Consider the following 17,430-nt stretch of genomic DNA (forward strand, 5'->3'; position numbering starts at 1 on the left):
TGAGCAGAATCTACATGCTTATACCCTTCAAAACTAGGCTGCAGGGGGTGGGGGGAAGAGACCTGAGGGATATCTAGGGATCCACACAGTTTAAGGCAAGCAGGCAGCTATAAATTCTGGAAAAACCTCATGTTCGTCCAAAGTACTGGCCTGGGACCACTAGTTGTTAGAACCCGTAAGCTTAGGCCCTCACTCCCTTGGGATCAGGTCCAGTAGCTACAGAAAGTGGTACCATGGACACCGGGCCTGCCAGGACGGGTCAAGGAGACTGATCCCTTCCTGCCATGGGATAAAAGCAGGCTACCTATGTTCCTGATGTTCAACTCCTGGGCCCTTCCTTGAGTTTCGGGGCCTGCCATCAAGACCACGAACTAGCCACTACCTAGCATTCAGCAAGAGAAGCAGTACCAGTCAACAGGAAGAGAGACAGCCCCTAGGGAGCCTAGTATTTCCTGCCACCGGTCATTTCTGCCTTACCAACTGGTGTGGAGAAGGAGAACGTGGTCGGGGGCATGGGAGTGGTGGGGCTGCAGGTGTCAGTAATCCTTTCGATGGTGCCGTTAGCCCCGCAGTGTGCAGAGATACAGCCCCCCATGCCATCTGTCGTGTTGTAGATGACTTCCCCGTGATGGAAGTCCTGCCCACTGTAGGTACAGACACAGGCTGTGGGAAATAGGTGTTTAGGCTGTTAGGGTGCGAAGACGCTGGCGATGACTCTCCCGTCTGCCTCCCTTCCCGCCCGTCTCCAGCTCAGAGAAGGCTGCAGGTACCCACCAGAAACATTGTGGCTACAGCTCACACCATTCTCCGTGCAGACGCTGTTAAGGGAAGGAAGAAGTGGGACTGAATGCATGGGAACTGGACCTGCCTGCACCCAGGGGACTTAGTGTAGGTGAGGAAGCAGCCTAGTTACCACCCAAGCTGGAGGTTACGGTCCAACCAGGTCCTACCCTTCAGCCTTTCAGGATCTACTCCACTAAGGCAACCCTCTCTCAAACATCGCCCCCATCCATAACCAATGGAGACAAGGTGGACTTCCACAGACATCGTCCCTTCGTCCCTGGGAGGACCCTTGGCTGAGAACACCACAACTTTCACACACAGCTGGATTTCAGGTCAAGGATGTCCTCCCTTTAACATGAGCCTTAGGCCATAGGCATGCTCCCTCCCAGCTCAGCCGCAAGTCCAGGGTGTCCGTCCTCTCAGTTGAGCCTAAGACAAGAGTCTTCTCCCTCCTAGCTGAAGCTGTGTAGGCATGGGGCCCCCACGGGGCTGGTGATGTCACTTCCCCTCAGCGCAACCTCAGGCGGAGGGTGCTTCTAGCTGATGCTGTAAGTTCGGCTTGGGCTCCCTGTGGCGTTCTAGGTTCCAGGCCGCTCTAACTGAATGACTTACCAGGAATGGCAGTTCTTGTCTGAAGGTACCGTCGCACCTGGTCGGTACGACTTTCCATTGATGCGGCAGGGTGGTTTGACTGTACAGTTGGATACACACTGCATCGTGCCCTCATCAAAGATGGGGGCTGTTGGTGGACACTTGGGGTAGCAGCCTGTGGACCAAGAGACCTGTGTCCTAGACAGTCCCCCCGCCGCCAGCCCTCTGACACCAGGGCCCAGCTTCCTCCACACCTACTGTTTGAGTTTGAAACCCCAAAGGATCCTCATGGGATCAGGAAGAATTCCTCCCAACCAAGGGTCCCATCAGAAGACCCCAGGATGGATCCCAGTTCAGATCCTAGGAGCCCAACAGACTCTGCCCACCCAGTTCAGCCTTCCACCTACCTTCAAGGCCACGAAGATCTTGTAAGCAGTCTCCACTAGGGTTCTGGCAAGTGCGCATGCAGGGGGCCCCACACGGCTGGTAGTGCCACTCACACTGACCCTCAGGGTTGTAGTAGTCACAGAAGAGCGCTGGAAAGCAGGGAGATTTCCTGGGGTAAACCTGAACCCCACCCTGAGAGAAGGCGGCTCAGATAAAGCTTTCTGGCTAATAGGCGCCAGAGAGGCAAACACCGAAGGGGGCTCTCCAGCTACAGCAGCTGCCCCCAGGCACACTGGCCCCTCAGGGCTTCACAAGGACTGTGCATAAGAAGAGGTACTGATGCCTCCATTGTAGAGCATTTTCCTAGGTCAGCCTTCCTCCCACAGATCCTCACCCTCATTCTGCTTCACTTGCCTTGGGAAACTATTGGCCCTCCCATGCATCCTGGCGGACCTACAGAGCTGGCCTCTCCTGCCTGGAACCATAGTCCCTCCCCGAGGACTCACAGCAGGACATCCTGGCTCAGCCCTCGGAGCTGCTCCTGCTAGAGCTAGCTAAGGAGTGACTACAATGTTTGTGTACTTGGATTGCAGGACACAAGCAGATGCGCGCGCACACACACACACACACATATTGGAGGGAGGTGTGAGTGTGTATGTTGTGTATGTGTGTGTGTGTGTGTATGTGTGTGTGTGTGTGTGTGTGTGTGTGTGTGTGTGTGTGTGTGTGTGTGTGTGCTGGCCAGAACCAAGCTGGGGAGAAAAGGAGGCTATCACCAACCTTATCCCCAGTTCCATACTGGAGGTGTGCATGTGAGCGTGCGTGCATGTGTGCGTGCGTATGCATGTGTGTGTGCTGGCCAGAACCAAGCCAGAAGGAGCAAGAGATGTCATCACCCACCTCACCCCCAGTTCCACACTGGAGGGGTGTGTGTGTGTTTGCTGGTCAGAACCAAGCCAGGGGAGCAGGGCAGGTTATCACCCACCTCCAGTTCTATACTGGAGGTGAGTGTGTGTGTGTGTGTGTGTGTGTGTGTGTGTGTGTGTGTGTATGTGCTGGCCAGAACCAAGCCAGGAGAAGTAAGGGACTTCATCACCCACCTCACCCCCAGTTCCACCCTTCAGCAACGCACCCAAATCCCCACTCACGACAGATGTCCGGTGTCCTCCAGGACACACACACGCCCACTTCATGGCAGGCCTGGGCATAGGCAGCCACAGCAGTGCAGAAACACTCGCAGTCACCCCCTGAGTCACAGGCACACGCGTCACTCACACAGGCTTCGTAGTACTTGGCAGGCTCTACCTGTAAGAGACAGCAGCTTCAGGCTCTGGAGACTCCTGTCTCCCTCAGCTCTTAGTGCATATGCTGATCTAATAATCTGGACCAGTTTCTACCAGTGTTCATGGTGACAAATGTATGACCATGAATGTCCAGCCAGGACGTCATGGTGTCCATAGACTGGCTCAATCATGGAGTTGCCGCAAGCTTCCTCAGTCCGTGTTCAGAGTTAACAGCCCCCAAACCGTGGCCCATTCTGCTGTACACACGTGGGTTCCCAACCCACACCCACACCCTTGGTTGATGCTTTCTCCATCCTAAAGTTCAGAGACCACCCAGCCCCAAGCCGTACATGGGCGTGGCAGGAGGCGAAGGTCGCGCTGTTGATGATGCTGCATTGCTTCTGGGCCCAGGACTTGCGGTAAGGGTTGGCAGTGCAGGGGTCCTTGGACACCAGGGCATCTGGGCAGGATGGAGAGAACTTCCAGCTGTTTCCAAACTCCAGCACATCGCCCACCACAGACTGGCTGCGTGTGGTGAAGTCGTTGATGGCATTGTCGTCAAAATTCCCGCACAGGCCACAGACCCTGCCCTATAGAAGCACAGAAATTAGAGATATGGGCCAGAGCCCCTTCCTGCTGTATTACCACCCAACTTCCTGAAGGATGAGCCCAGGAAGAGCAGCAAGTGTGAGTTTAGAAGGCCTTTGGTGTCCAGTGGTGGTGTGTGGTACTTGTGCCCATCTTTGTGTTCCCAGGACACAACCCCTGCCGATGATGTCCCAGGAGGCCTGTGAGTCCCCCAGCTTGGCAGCCCAGAAAATCTCGGTTTCCATTATTCATATTAGATTACTTCTCCCTTCTTTCCTCCACCCCGACCTTGGTGTCAGCTCTCAGCCACTTTGTAGGGTGAGCGTGGGGCTGCGGCATTCAGCTTAGAGTCTGTCTTAGACAGCAGTCCAAAACACTGCAGCAAGCTAGACAGTGGCCCCGTGTTTGTCCCTTTCTAACCCTGGGCATGTGAAAGGGGCCTTCTTAGGAACAGAATCTTTGAAGGTGTGGCCAAGTGAGATGAGGTCTCACTAAGGCAGAGGGAGTGCTGGGTTTCTTGTCTAGTGTCTTTGTTAAAAAGAAAAATATAGGCCGCTGCATACAGTCACCCACATAACAACAGAGAGAGACTAGGACAATGAAGCCACAATCCAAGGACACCTGGAGCCCCAGAGGCTAAAGAGGCGAGGAAGGCCCTCCTGAGCCACCAGAGGCACGGCAGCCCTGTTGACATCGCTTGGGCTCCAAGGGTCCAGATACAAAAGAGAACTGGTCACCCAGTTTGTTACAAAAGCTGCAAGATACACAGAGCAAGGGCTCCTCACGGCTCTTCTAAAGGTCCTTCCCGTCCATCCCCCCTCTCTCTCCAAAATGTACTATGTTAATTTTATTGTATGTGTATATGTGAGGGATGCATGGCCACAGAGCTCTTGCGGAGGTCAGAGGACAGCTCGTGGAAATCAGCTCTTCTACCATGTGGATCCTGAGGACTGAACCTCAAGCCTGAGCCCATCAGTCTTGTCAACAAGCACTTTACCCACTGAGCCACATCCCAGCCTGCCCTTCTCTCTGTCTCTCTCACTCTTTCTGTCCCTCTCTATCTCTGTGTGTGTCTCTCTCTGTCTCCATCTTTCTCTCTCTAGCTCTCTGTGTGTTTCTGTCTCTTTCTGTTTGTGCCTCCAGCCCCATGTGTGCCCCAGCCCCTGAGAGGGCTTCCCTGGCTCAGCCTCACCTTGAACTCGGGGCTGAGTCTGAGAAAGATGCTGGTCTTCCTGTCCCACTGAAGCACCAGGCCGATGTCGGTTTCCACCACCAGGTAGATGCCCATCTGGTGGACATAGTAGGGGGGCTCCTGCCCGATGCCCTTCTGGACCACCTCCACCTTGCCGTCAGTCAGCTTCAGCTCATAGTTCTGTGTGACAAGGGGTCCTCAGGGGCTAGCCAGGACCACACCCCCTCAGGTGTGCCCCTGCCCCACTGTGGAGCCCCAGGGTGTTCTGCCGCCTCCATCCCACTCACCCCCAGGAAGATCTTGATGTCCTTGGAGCAGGTGGTTCCTGTGGTACCACAGGGGATGTTCTCGGTGACAACACGAAAGGCATTCTGGAAGCTGCCGTTCCCATCACAGTGGTCCTGGAGGAGCAGAAGGCTGTTAGGGGACAGGGTAGGGTGGTGAGTACCTGGGGCTGTGGATGGCCACGGGTGAGGCTGTCCCTCAGGCATACCTGCAGCAGCGTGTACCCGCAGTTCCCACTGAAGCTGTAACGCTGTCCATCGAAAGTGATGTAGTGGCCATCCCCATACACAGCACAGGTGGCCAGGCAGGGCTTGTCTGTGCACTGCCACATCCTGTTCTCGCAGGTGCTACATAGAAGATGGAGGTCAGCTGAGTGCTCCCAGGGAATGGGAACCTTCCCAGAGGCTCTGTGGGGACCCCTTATGGGAAACCAAAGCAGAGCCCAGGCGCCTTGAGAGCCTGTGCTGTGTGTGTCCACCAGAGGCCATGCCGGGGCTTAGTCCCTCCCTAATAAGGACCTCTGTGCCTGGTGACAGCTTAGATACCCACCCCTCCTGCTGTGCCCCTCACATACCAGTTGTTGCAGCCCACTCGGATGGTCTCCCCAGGCCTATAAGTGGCCTCGTTGTGCACACAAGGACAGTCCTCAGCTACAACACAGCCTCCATGACCATCTGCCACCAACCCGTCCGGGCACACACAGCCAGGCACGCATTCAGAGCTGTACTGTAGGGCATATGGAGAGAGAGAGTGGGAATGGATGTGGATGGATGTTTGGGGCTGAGATGTCCTCTTTGCCTGCAGGACTGCAGGTGTCATGGGAGCAGAAAGCTCAACAGAAGGGTTTCCAGGGGTGCCCTGGGAACGCAGTCTAGCCAGGCTGCCCCGAAGGGCCTTGGCATTGGAGAGCCCTGCCACTCTGCTCCAAGAGCTGCTATGAGGATGCCTGAAGGTGTCCACAGATACCATAGCGGAAGACGTCAAGGAAGTAAGGGGGTCATCCAGGAGGTCCTAGAGTAGGTTGTTAGGAAGCAACTGGCTCACTTACACAGGTCATGTCCAGGGTGTGACAGCTCTTCTGACATCCAGCTCCAGTGTCCCCAGATGTGGCATTGCGGCAGTCAGAATAGATCATGGGTGCATCACACACTGGAAAATGAAGGAAGCAAGTGAGGTGATGTCATCCGCCCCTACCAAGCTTTCTCTGAGGGACACCAGTGCTGTAACATCTCAGCCTTTTGTTTCCAGACAGCCGAGCCTGTGGCTGCCCTATGGTGTGGGTGGAGCACATCAGGGTTATGCATGCTAGGGTGTGAGTGTGTGTGTGTGTGTGTGTGTATGTATGTATTGGGAGTGCAGTGAGTGTTTTCATGACTATGTGTGCACAGTGTCCACACCCTCGTCCCCCCTGTTCCTGAGCCCAAGGCACAGACTGTACCAGACACAGTGAGCTGATCATTAACCCCAGCTCTGTTCCCTTGGGAAGGGTATCAGCCCTGACATGTCTTTGGACATATTCTCCCAGAGTTGACAGGCTCCCTCATATGCTCACCTGGAGTCGGGGCAGGACCTCCGATGCAGGTTAATGTCCCTTGGGTGCAGGTGCTGCAAGGAGAGGGCTGTTAGAACATTATCCACTCTGGACCCCTGAATCCCTGCCATGTCCTCCTTGTCTGCACAGCCACATGTGCATGGAAGCAGGGTGACCAGGGGCCCCCTGGGAAGACAGTCTGTCGGGCCTAAGGATCTTACCAAACGGCCCCACTCTCGTGCACAGACTCGCCATTGGGAACTGTGGATCCCCTGTGGTAGCAGGGACAGCTGGTGGCCTGCACGCATTTGCCTGAATCATCCAAGAAGGTGCCTGCAGGGCAGGTGCAACCATCTACAGGGCTGAAGTTGACATGGCAGGTGACATCTTCCTCATTCAGAGCACGACAGGTAGGCTGGCAGGTGCTGATGTGGTATTGGTAGGTCATCGACTTGGGGCAAGTAGTTGTAGGCTTTACTGTGTGGAAGCAGAAGGAGGGGAACACTTAGGACACTGGTGGACACATAGCCCAGCAAACAACGACAGAGGGTCTAGAAGTTCAAGGCCTTTCCAGCTCCCCCGATAAGCTAATTAGGGCTCTTAGTCACAATGGCTTGGGTCTTCCCAAGTTTCAGAGGCCAGTGTAGTGATAGGACCCTTAGAGCATCCGATCAGCTGCTAGGCCATAGGTGGGGCCCTGTCCTGTAGAGAAAGCGAGCCCAGCTTGCCCACAGAACACTCACTGCAGACGCCGTCTCTCCAGCCACTGAGCAGCACGCCTTTGGTGGCACAGGCATGCACATAGGAGGACAGGGCAGCACACATGCAGTCCTCGCTCTTCTCACAGTTGCACGTGTCAAACATGCAGTTCTGGGGGTGGGGACATCAGAGCATCAGGGACCCAGCCTCACATCCAGGAGCCTGGCATCGGACTGGGATCCACCCTCCATTCCCAACTCAGCATATTTCACCTTCCTTCCCTTCCTCAGGACACTGCCCCATCCCCCATGCCCCTCTAGTTTGTTTTAGTGTTGGTAGCTCCCATGTAGCCACCCTTCCCTCTAGGACATGAATTCCAGGAAGAGCCTGACCCTTTATCTCTGCGGCCCACCAGTTCCGGCCCTGGAACACTCTGTCTTCCTTACTGTTCTGTTACTTGCATTTCTCAAAAACTTCGTGTTTAGCCCTGTTTCTAGTGCAGACCAGAGGCTTGATCTAAACTCAGTGAACAATGATGAGGGGATACGTGAAGGAACATGGATGTCAGGAATGGAATCAGAGAGACAGACTGGGAGAATCTTCCTGCCACCTGCTACCTCTCAATTGCCTCCCTCTGGAGTCCTCTGATCCTCCCAAAAGGGGACACACAAGGCGGTGTCGGAGTCCTAGCTAGCCGAAGAGCGGGCATTACCGAGTAGTAGGTGCTGGGGTTCACGGTGGTGTGGCACTTGGAAAATGGGCCACTGGCTTCAGTCAGCTGAGAACACCAGTGTTGAGCATACTTCTCTGTGGATGGAAGAGAACCCGTCAGCTACTTACTCACGCCAGCCCTGGTTTCCCCCCATCTTGTGACATCCTGCATTTCTGTGCAGATAGACATCATGGGCACTGAGTCATACTGCAGGTGACACCACAGGTATCACTGCGACACACATGAGGCATGGGAAAGCTATAGTCATTGTTTCTATTCTTCCCTATGTCCCCAGAGCCCTCACCTCCTAGGAATGGGAATGACTATCACCGTGGACAATAGTCAAGATTTCTGGACCAAAATACAGAGGCAAAGGGGGCTACTGATCCTAACTGGCACCTCCTCATCCCTCTTTGGGAACTGGATAGTGTCACATCACAACTACGTTAAAGTCCTGTGTCCTTTCTTTGACCCTGAAGCAGACCCTTAATATCCAATGCCCTGTGTGCATAGTGCAGCAGGTGAGGTCCCTAGCCATCTGTGACTTTGTCCTGGAGATCCTCATGTCCTCCCTGCCAGCTGGTAGGCATGGATGCTGGCCACCACTCTCTCCTGAGGCACCCACACTTGTTTCGCTTGCCCTACTGTGTGCTATAGACTGCAGCAATATATTTTCTAAAATACTCTTGCCTTCAAGAAGACTGAACTATGGCAGGAGCTGAAGCCGAGGTAACAATAAGCCTTGCAATCACTTAGGACACTGTACTCAAGTTGCCCTCCTGCTGTGTGGTCAGCCTGTTTGAGTTTAACCTGACTTCGAGAGAACAGTGTAACTGACCTGAACACACTTTGGATTTCCTCTGTAATTAGCTTTACAACCTAAGTTAAATGTATAGTTTTAATCTTAAAGTGTGTACTTCACCATGCCCTGATCCAGAGTAATGAAAGCGTGTTATGATCATTTGCTGGAAGCAACCAACAGGTCAAAAGCAACATTGCAAAAACAAAAAACAAATATCCCATAAATGCTGGCAGCAACATTCAGACACAGACTGATAGGGTCTGTGCGGTTTTGAGTGTGGTCCTGGGTCAGCCAGCATTGGTAAAGTAATGTTTTTCTTTGTAAAACTCTGCTAAACATTTCTATGGGAAAGAATTCTTCACTCAATCCCCGTGCCATGTTTTCCATGCGGCTCAATAAATATGGGCCAAAACCCTTTGTCACAGAGAGACAACATGGAGATCAAATACTATAGACAGGCCACTGACTAGAGACTATAGACAGATGGAAAACACCAGCAGAAAAATGGAGAATTCAAATTTAGTCACTTTCAATCAGCCTTTCCCAAGAGGAAGCTTCCTTTTGTCACTCCTCAATATGACATCTACAGATTTTGGTGCCCTCTCTGGGTTTCCTTAATGTGTGATCGACACAACACACTATATATTAGTTTGCCTATTTGCCACCTCAGGGTAGACGACTGGACACCAGGCCAGGTCAGAGTTGGCTGAAAAAAAAAAAAGTGCTTCTTGGGGAAGTAACCAGCTCAGAAACGGAAGCAAGTAAGCCAACCCCTAAGCATCCAACAGAACGTAGGCTCACCATTCTCCACGCTGAGCGAGCAGGGGTCCTCAAAGATATTCTTGACGTTTGGACAAGCCGCCTGGGTCTTGAAGGTGTTGAAGAAGGCGGCTGCTGTGCCCTCCACAACCCCACTGATGGTCTGGAAATCGTCGGCCTGGATACTGTTGAAATTCCCACAGAGCCCTAGGAACAGGAGGGCAGGTTGAGGCCCCATGTGGGCTCTAGAATGGAATGGGCTCAGGTCCAGGGTCAGGGCCTCTTACCGCAGGTTAGACCCCTGAGCTCAGGTGCCAGCTGCACAAACACCTGCATGAGGGGCACCAGCTGGATCTCAAGCTGCAGACCCACGTGGGTCTGAGCAATGATGAAGAAGGTTGAAGGCCGGAAGAGGGTAACATTGGCTGTGGGCAGAAGATAGGAGTGTCAGGGTGGGCGTGTCCCATGGGATGGAGATACACAGTTTAGAATCATAAGCAGCCCTCACCTGTAGACACTGGCAGCTGGGTATAAATCTGGTTCACAAAGACCTCTCCAGTGGCTTTCACCATGACCACCTAGGAGCAACGCAGGAGTCAACTGGGGTCAGTATGGAACCGAGGAAGGGTCTCCCAACTGTCCCCTGGCAGCCCACACAGGCTGTGATGTGTGCTTGCTAGGTCTGGGAGGTCCTGGGCTACAAATCTGTAGTCCCCATGTGGTTAACTTATGTCTCAAGATCTGTCCCCATACTTTTCCTGATTTTCTAAACTTTGAAAAGAATCATAGTCTAAGTAATATAAAAACAGAAATTAATGTATAAAAAATAACTTCGACGGGGTTGTATTGGATAGATTCTTGAGTCCTCTTTTCTTGGTGCCAACTGGTACAATCACAAAAGCACCAGAGCCAAACAATTGCAGTGTTCCAGTTGAGGGTCCACAAATAGTGGATGCACTCTCTGCTCGGGATGTGTATCCAGGCAACCACCCATGTGAACATATCCCTCCCACCCGGCCCCAGGACCTGCCTCTGCCGGCCTCTGCCAGAGCTCCCCTCGGCTCCCCCCATGATACTCACCGTCTGCCCTCCACCCAGGCTCAGCGTCACACTCTTCAGACAAGTCTCGCTGTCTGTCAGTCCACACTTTCGAAGCTCAGCCAGCACAGTGAAGACATTGCTGTCACAGGGCTGCAGGGGGCGATATAGGTCCTGGCATACCATGCAAACCCCGGCCCACCTCACCTTCCCTCTCCTGCACTCCATGCTGCCTCCCCTTGCGGGAAATTCCTCATCCGCCACTTTCATAGACCCTAAGAAGCAGCCATTTGATTTCAGGAGAAAGGGGCCCCTAGGAGCCCATGACATGAGTATCCCTAGCCCTGTCGGGGGGCTTAATGCACCTACTGAGTACACGAATTCTAAAATTGAAGTTGGGGGGAAGATGAGGTAGGAAAGACTGAGGGTAGGAGAGACTGAGGAGAGTTGGGAGGGGGGAGGAGGTGGATGATTGAAATACATTGTGTACATATATAAAATTTTCAAAAAATAAAAGTATTTTTAAAAGAAAAACAGTTGTTTTTCTTTTTTAAAAAAAAATCAGTGGTTTCCAAGATGGGGAGAGGATGCTCAGGTGCAGTCTAGGGGGCCAGCACGGTGAACTACTGAGTGGCTGAGTGGCACTAGGATAGTAGATACAGGACATTTCACATTTGTCACATCCTGGGGCTGTGCATGAGTGACCCTGACAGACACTGCCGTGGATGGTAATGACTGATTGGTTTTCATTACCAGTCGTAACCAAAATATCATACTAAAGCAAGATGTTAGTACAGGGAGACTGCTGGGGATGGCGAGGCTTGGGAATTCACTGCGCTTTCTATTTCATTTATTTATGGACATAAAACCAATATAAATATAAAATTAGACGGGCAGGAGAGGTGGATCGATGGTTAAGCGTGTACTGCTCTTGCAAAAGGCCCAAGTTCAGTGCCCAGCACCCGCAAGGTGGCTCCCAACCACCTGGAACTCCAACTCCAGGGAATCTGATGCCTTCTCCGGCCTCCATGGGTACCGTGCTCATGTACACACAGAGAGACACATGCATAGACAGAAGTAAAGGCATATAAATAAAATAATACGTCTCTTAAAGAAGACAAGATTAGAAGCGCCAAAGCCATGAGCAGGAGTCACGCAGCTCTAGAGGCTCCATCAACAGCTGAATGGAGCTGAATGACCCCATGGAGCCCTGGGTCAATCGGCAGAAGTATTTCTTCAGTTTCACCACGAAGTCCCCGAGTGCAGGAGTGACGGGCGGCCTAGACTAGTGATAACTGGGGAGCCCCCCGCCCAAGTCAAAGGCCCCACCTAGGACAGCACAGACCTCACCTTGCTCAACACGTAGCTGCAATCCCCATGCACTGTGTACTGCCTTTCATCAAACGTGGAGAAGTGGGAGCCTCCCAGCACGGAGCAGGTGCCAGGGCACGGAATCTCCTGGCAGCTCCACCGCCCTCCAGAGCATGTGCTGTGGGTAAGAAGAAGGACTTACTGTGTACTGCTCCCAGGAACAGCAGTCCTGACATGTTTGCCACCTAGACTGAAGGCTTCTGCCCATAGGGCATTTACCACAGCAGTCTGGGACCTGACCAGTCCACACAGCCTGGGGAAGTAACCCTGGCATATGGCAGGCTCTTGAAAGGGGAGCTCAAAACCTACCACTTGGTGCAGTCAGTAGAGTAATTGGTACCAGGTGCATAAGATGTCCCATTGTACAGGCAGGCACACTGGGACACAGGAACACAGCCTGTCTGGTTGATGTCATCAAGCACCATTCCTATAGAAAGCAAATCCATGTGCTAGCAAACCTTGGCAGCACAGAGACACTTGGGGCCAGGGTCTTAGGGTCTTTCACCAAGGCTGAAGAATGGCAACATGACCACCCATGCAGCTATGTGCTTTGGAGGTCCTGTGTCTGGACTGGTGAGGTAGAGACTCCATCTTACCCTTAGGACAGAAGCAGCCAGCAATACAATGGTCCTCACAGACCTGGGAGCGCTGGGGGTTGGAGCAGGTATCCACACAGGGTGAGCCACATTCCTGGTGTTGCATGTTGAGGGGGCATGTCTGAGCTGTAGGGAGACCAGAGAGAAAGCTCATATCAAGCCAGGTCCCACTTCCCTGCTGGGGGATGCTGTGAAGGTGGGGAAGGGGGCTGAGGGCACTTACAGCAGAGGTTGGGACCCCGCCAGTCCTGGGGCTTTCCTCCAGCATGGGCACACTGCCGGGAGTATTCAGCCACAGTTTGGCAGATACAGCTGGACAAGTCAGGGCTCTCACAGAGACAGAGGTCCTGCCTGCAAGCCTCCAGGTAGCTGCTGATGTCCACGAGGGCCGAGCAGTCTGAAAACAGCTGGCTTTTCAGGATCTCTTCACAGATGCCCTGGACAAGGTTGGGGTCCATGCTGAGTTCAGACCCCAAGCTTCCCAGAAGCACCTGGGTTATCCGGGAGCCCAAAACCCTCCTCCCCACCCTTCCCACCCATTTCTTTCAAAGCTCACAGATTTGGTGGAGCAGTTCTTCTGGGGCACAGGGAGGGGGTCATGGCACTGCTCTGTGGGGCCGTCCATCTTCTGAAGGTTCCCAAACTCAAGAGGCGTCAGTCTAACATCTGCAGGAAGCCCAGAGCACCTCTGTCTACAGATACCAGGCCCCCAACCCATCATCCCAACATCCAAGTCCAAGGGGCTCCTCCAAAGAATGCCCCCATGGTCCTCTGGTCCCTGCCTAGCTACCCCAGTCTCACTGCCTGAGATGCTGAAATCTGGAAACCATGAGAGGAGCCCAGAAAGAGCTTGGAGCTCCTAGGACAACAGGATTAGTGGGAAGAGAGGCCTTAACAGATGCATAGCCACCAGTCCTACAAATGCATAGCCAGGCTGTGACGCAACCCAGAGGACTATAGAGTGAACCTGACATTTCATCAGCCCTCAGACTCTGGCTGACCTTGCACACAGCCTGGCCTGACAGGGGCAGTCATATGCATAGGCAGACTCTGTCACCCACTGCTCATATGGGACTTGGGGGGACTGACAGAGGAGGGATGTTGGAGTATCTGGCTAATGCAGCCACATTTGCGATGCTGCTGGTTGGAGGTAAGGAAGCGTGGCCCTCCCAGGGTGAAGAAAGCAGGAGGGTTTGTGTCCCCAGAATACGGGTACCAAAAACGAGTGGTCTGACAGGTACCTTGTTTCCTGTATGCACCTATGGGGTGTATCAGCATGCCAAGAGTGTGCGTGCACATGAGTGTAGGGGTCTCCAGGTGTGTCTGTGTGTACTTATGCATGATCTGTAATTGTGGGGAGGGAAACCTGTGTGAATATGTGTGCCTGTATGAGCAGCAGGTGTGTGCGTTCGTGAGAGAGAGAGAGAGAGAGAGAGAGAGAGAGAGAGAGAGAGAGAGAGAGAGAGGGCATTCCCTGGGGACTTACTGTGAGCGAGGAACTCGCTGGACTCTGGGCTGCCATTGAAGTCTCCACAGAGACCACAAGTCTTGTTGGTGTATTTGGTGTCCAACTCCAGCTGAAATTAAGGAGACATCAGACACCTGACCCCACCATGGACAACCCAGGATGTGACTATAGACTCTCAAAAAAAGGGGTTAAGGGCTCCCAGAGGAGACACAAGCCAAAAGACCCTCCCCATAAGTCAAATGAAGCCATGATTCAGAAGCAAACATCCCACATACACAGGACCTATGTCTGGGAGTGAAGACCCTGAGACTCTGTTGATGCTTGGGTGCCCACCTTCACCAGCTGCGTGGCCTGTGCCCCCTCTCCTCACCCACCACCTGATCTCACTAAGAGACTGCACCCATCACCCCCATCTTACCAGAAGGCTCTGCCCACCCACACCCATCCCCCATCCTCACCAGGAGACTGTCATCGTTATTCCACATGAAGACCAGGCCCAGCCTGGCCACCACCTTCAGGTAGCCGCTGCTGAGCTCAATGAGGACCCCAGACTGGCTGAAGGGCAGCTGGACCCTGTAGAAGAGAGAAGGGATAAGGTACTGGGGGGCAAAGAGACGAGAGAGCCCAAGGGGCCTGGAATGCCAGTATGAAGGAGCTGAAGGGGCAACCCGAGCATGGGGTGGGGAGTGCCTATTCAGCTTCTCTCCTGAGAGTGGAGTCTTGCTAACAACCCCAGTGTCTCCCACAGACCCCCTCACCACACAGCACCTCCATCCTCCATCCAATACTGCCCCAGACTCACGGGTGGTTATTGACTAATACGGAGCTCTTGGTCAGCTCAACAACTAGGCCGTCGAGCTTCATGATGACCCGGCTCAGAGTGGTGGAATTAGACTCCTGGCCACGACGTAGCTGGATATTGAAGTCCTCATAGGCAGCCCCACAGTGTGCAGAGAACACGTAGTTGCAGAGGCCAGGGAAGCGGAAGACCTGGCCATCAAAGGTCTTGTAGTGGAAGTCGCCCCATGTGCTGCACACCCTCCCGGTATGTGCCGGGTTGAGAGCTGTGGATCAAAGCAATGGCAGGCTTTGGAGGTGCTATTCTGGGCCCCATCTTCCCTCTATGTTCTTCTGTTTTCCATGTGTCACTGGGGTTGGACAGGCTGCTGCCTCCCGTAGGTATCTAAGATCCCATCTGATGTAGGAAGCCCTGGGACTAGCTCACGGCCACTTTGAATGCCCCCCAACCTTCCCTATGCTTATTGGCAGTCAGGAATCAGGGACCCCTTTCTAAACTAGCTCTTCAGGTCTAAAGGTGAGTACTCCTGCTAAGAGGAGCCACTTTCCCAGATAGGCTTTGGGGTTCACTCACCTTGTACCACGGGGACGGTCTTTAGAGGTGGGATGATGGTCACCCCGTGGAGTGGAACAGCTGTGGAGACAGGGGTTTGGATCATGGGGTGCATACAGCCTTGAGTGAGGTTTTGGGGTCACTGTGGCCCAGAGGAGAGGGCCCAGGGTCAGCAGTAGCAGACTCCCAGGTCTCCAGTCCTGTTTGGGTCCTATTGCCTGTTGAGGACCAGGTAGGGCAGGGTCCAGCCTGAGGCCTACAGATAGCATTCTCTTCTCTCACTGTCCCCTGGGGACTCCCAGAGTCATCAGCCCATAGTGGCCACAGAGCCCAGAAACTTCTGTTTGCACATGGGGACTTATGTCCTGATTCTCACAAATGCCTGTATCTAGGTCAGCAGCTCAACCTCTCAGGACCCCCTCCGTTTTTAACCCGTTTGGAGAATGCAAACTGCAAAGTACTGGCTGGCCCCCAATGCCCCACCAGACCCCTTGCGCTGGCATGTGTGACCAATCTCTCAGCTCCTAGGTCACGTCCCAGATGGTGAATGTGATGCTGAAACAGGTTAATCAAACCAAGAGAGATGGCGGTAGGCTCTACATGGGTGGAACAATGGCCTTGTGCTGCAGAGGGCATATCCTCCCCAGGCAGCCTGACAGACCTTCTGCATCTCTCTCAGAGCCTGAGTCTGGATGCCCATGATGCCACCAGGGGCTGGCTCGGCAGTCATGTACAACAGGGTACGCCTCAGCTCCAAGTTCTCACTCCTCAGTGTGCTAGCTGAGGAGCCATTAAGGCAAGAAATCCTGGGGGACCCAAGGTCACATTAAGGTAGAGTTGAGGGGGAATATGACAGGCATAGTGCGGACAAAAGGCTAGGACTTACCATCATGCCCTTGAAGGAGGGAGAAGTCAGAGTGAGGCTCCTGGGCAGATTTCAGAGTGCCCTGATGGGCCTGGCCTGCAAAGAGGAGATGAGCCTGAGCTGAGAAGAGAGCAGGTGCCTCAGACAGCCCAGACTGCTGGCCGTCTGTGTACAGACGGAGGGAAGGACATAATTATCACTCATTAATGGCCTGAAGCACAGAGTCACCATGATGGCGGGTGAATGGCCCATCCCCATACCTATACAAGAGGGTTCGAACGAAGTTGTGACTGGTCTTCGCCTGAACTAAGTCTAGTTTCCTGGTGCCTGCATCCGCAGAACACCCTGCTGGGCCTACAACTTATGCAGCCCATGGTGTCTTGAGCTTATGACAGTCCAAAGAGGTTGTGTGCTGGTAAAATTGTCACAACCAGGGCACATGAGAGGGCTAAGAGCCTGCCATGACCAACTTGGGGTACTCTGAGACACGCCTTCTTCTCCCACATTGGATGCCCAACCTCAATCCCTGGCCCTTAGAAGTACTTCCTTGTCTCTTAAGTCAGAGACCATTTGAAGTTGTCAGGGCGCGGGCAAGGGCTGCATAGCAGGACCCACTCACAGATACTTTTAGCTTGCCAGGACCCAGATAAGACTCTAAAACTCACTGCCCACCTGAGTCCAGGGCATGGGAGAAGGAAAATGTCTCTCCAAATGGCCTGGAAGAGCTGGACACTTTGAATCTTACCTGTGTGTTGACTGCAAGTCAGTGCCAGGGCTAGGACCCAGAATGGGACCAGCTTCCTCTGGCCGACACCCATGCTGTGGAGCATGGGGAAACGTCCCCACTGGTAGCCTCTGAGGACAGACTCAAGTCACCAGCTGCCTTTTGTAGTCTGAGAGCTGGCTCGAGCACCAGTGGCTTCACGTTGGTGGGCGGGGCAGGCCTATCATTCCCCTCACCCAGGTAAACAGTGGGCACTCAGTCACTTTAGGCTGGTCAGTGGCAGCAGTCAGAGGTGGGTGTGTCTGCAGGTGCAGTCTGGCTTCCCTGAGGTTCCTCCAGGTCTCACCTGTGTAGTCCTCTCCAAGCAGCCCACACACAGACCTACCCAGGCCATTCTAACCTATG

The 17,430-nt window shown here is 53.6% G+C and overlaps 1 protein-coding gene across 1 annotated transcript in view; it reads right to left on the reverse strand.

Moving 5' to 3' along the window:
* Muc5ac (mucin 5AC, oligomeric mucus/gel-forming) overlaps window positions 1-17,131 on the reverse strand; it is a 35,590-nt gene extending 18,459 nt beyond the window's left edge. Inside the window, 30 exon segments of the mRNA XM_087908692.1 lie at window positions 478-663; window positions 775-818; window positions 1,396-1,549; window positions 1,782-1,910; window positions 2,910-3,066; window positions 3,395-3,634; window positions 4,825-5,004; window positions 5,112-5,225; window positions 5,318-5,456; window positions 5,684-5,835; window positions 6,158-6,258; window positions 6,662-6,714; window positions 6,862-7,117; window positions 7,384-7,510; window positions 8,052-8,146; window positions 9,655-9,819; window positions 9,900-10,037; window positions 10,121-10,190; window positions 10,693-10,803; window positions 12,001-12,139; window positions 12,331-12,448; window positions 12,618-12,743; window positions 12,841-13,054; window positions 13,174-13,283; window positions 14,104-14,194; window positions 14,544-14,658; window positions 14,888-15,149; window positions 15,458-15,517; window positions 16,323-16,397; window positions 17,047-17,131. Of these exon segments, the coding sequence (XP_087764818.1) occupies window positions 478-663; window positions 775-818; window positions 1,396-1,549; window positions 1,782-1,910; window positions 2,910-3,066; window positions 3,395-3,634; window positions 4,825-5,004; window positions 5,112-5,225; window positions 5,318-5,456; window positions 5,684-5,835; window positions 6,158-6,258; window positions 6,662-6,714; window positions 6,862-7,117; window positions 7,384-7,510; window positions 8,052-8,146; window positions 9,655-9,819; window positions 9,900-10,037; window positions 10,121-10,190; window positions 10,693-10,803; window positions 12,001-12,139; window positions 12,331-12,448; window positions 12,618-12,743; window positions 12,841-13,054; window positions 13,174-13,283; window positions 14,104-14,194; window positions 14,544-14,658; window positions 14,888-15,149; window positions 15,458-15,517; window positions 16,323-16,397; window positions 17,047-17,131 (4,006 nt within the window).
* Between the last annotated feature and the right edge of the window lie 299 nt (window positions 17,132-17,430).

The sequence above is a fragment of the Myodes glareolus genome, chromosome 7, assembly GCF_982192425.1.
Source record: "Myodes glareolus chromosome 7, mMyoGla1.1, whole genome shotgun sequence".
In the NCBI taxonomy this organism is placed as follows: domain Eukaryota; kingdom Metazoa; phylum Chordata; class Mammalia; order Rodentia; family Cricetidae; genus Myodes; species Myodes glareolus.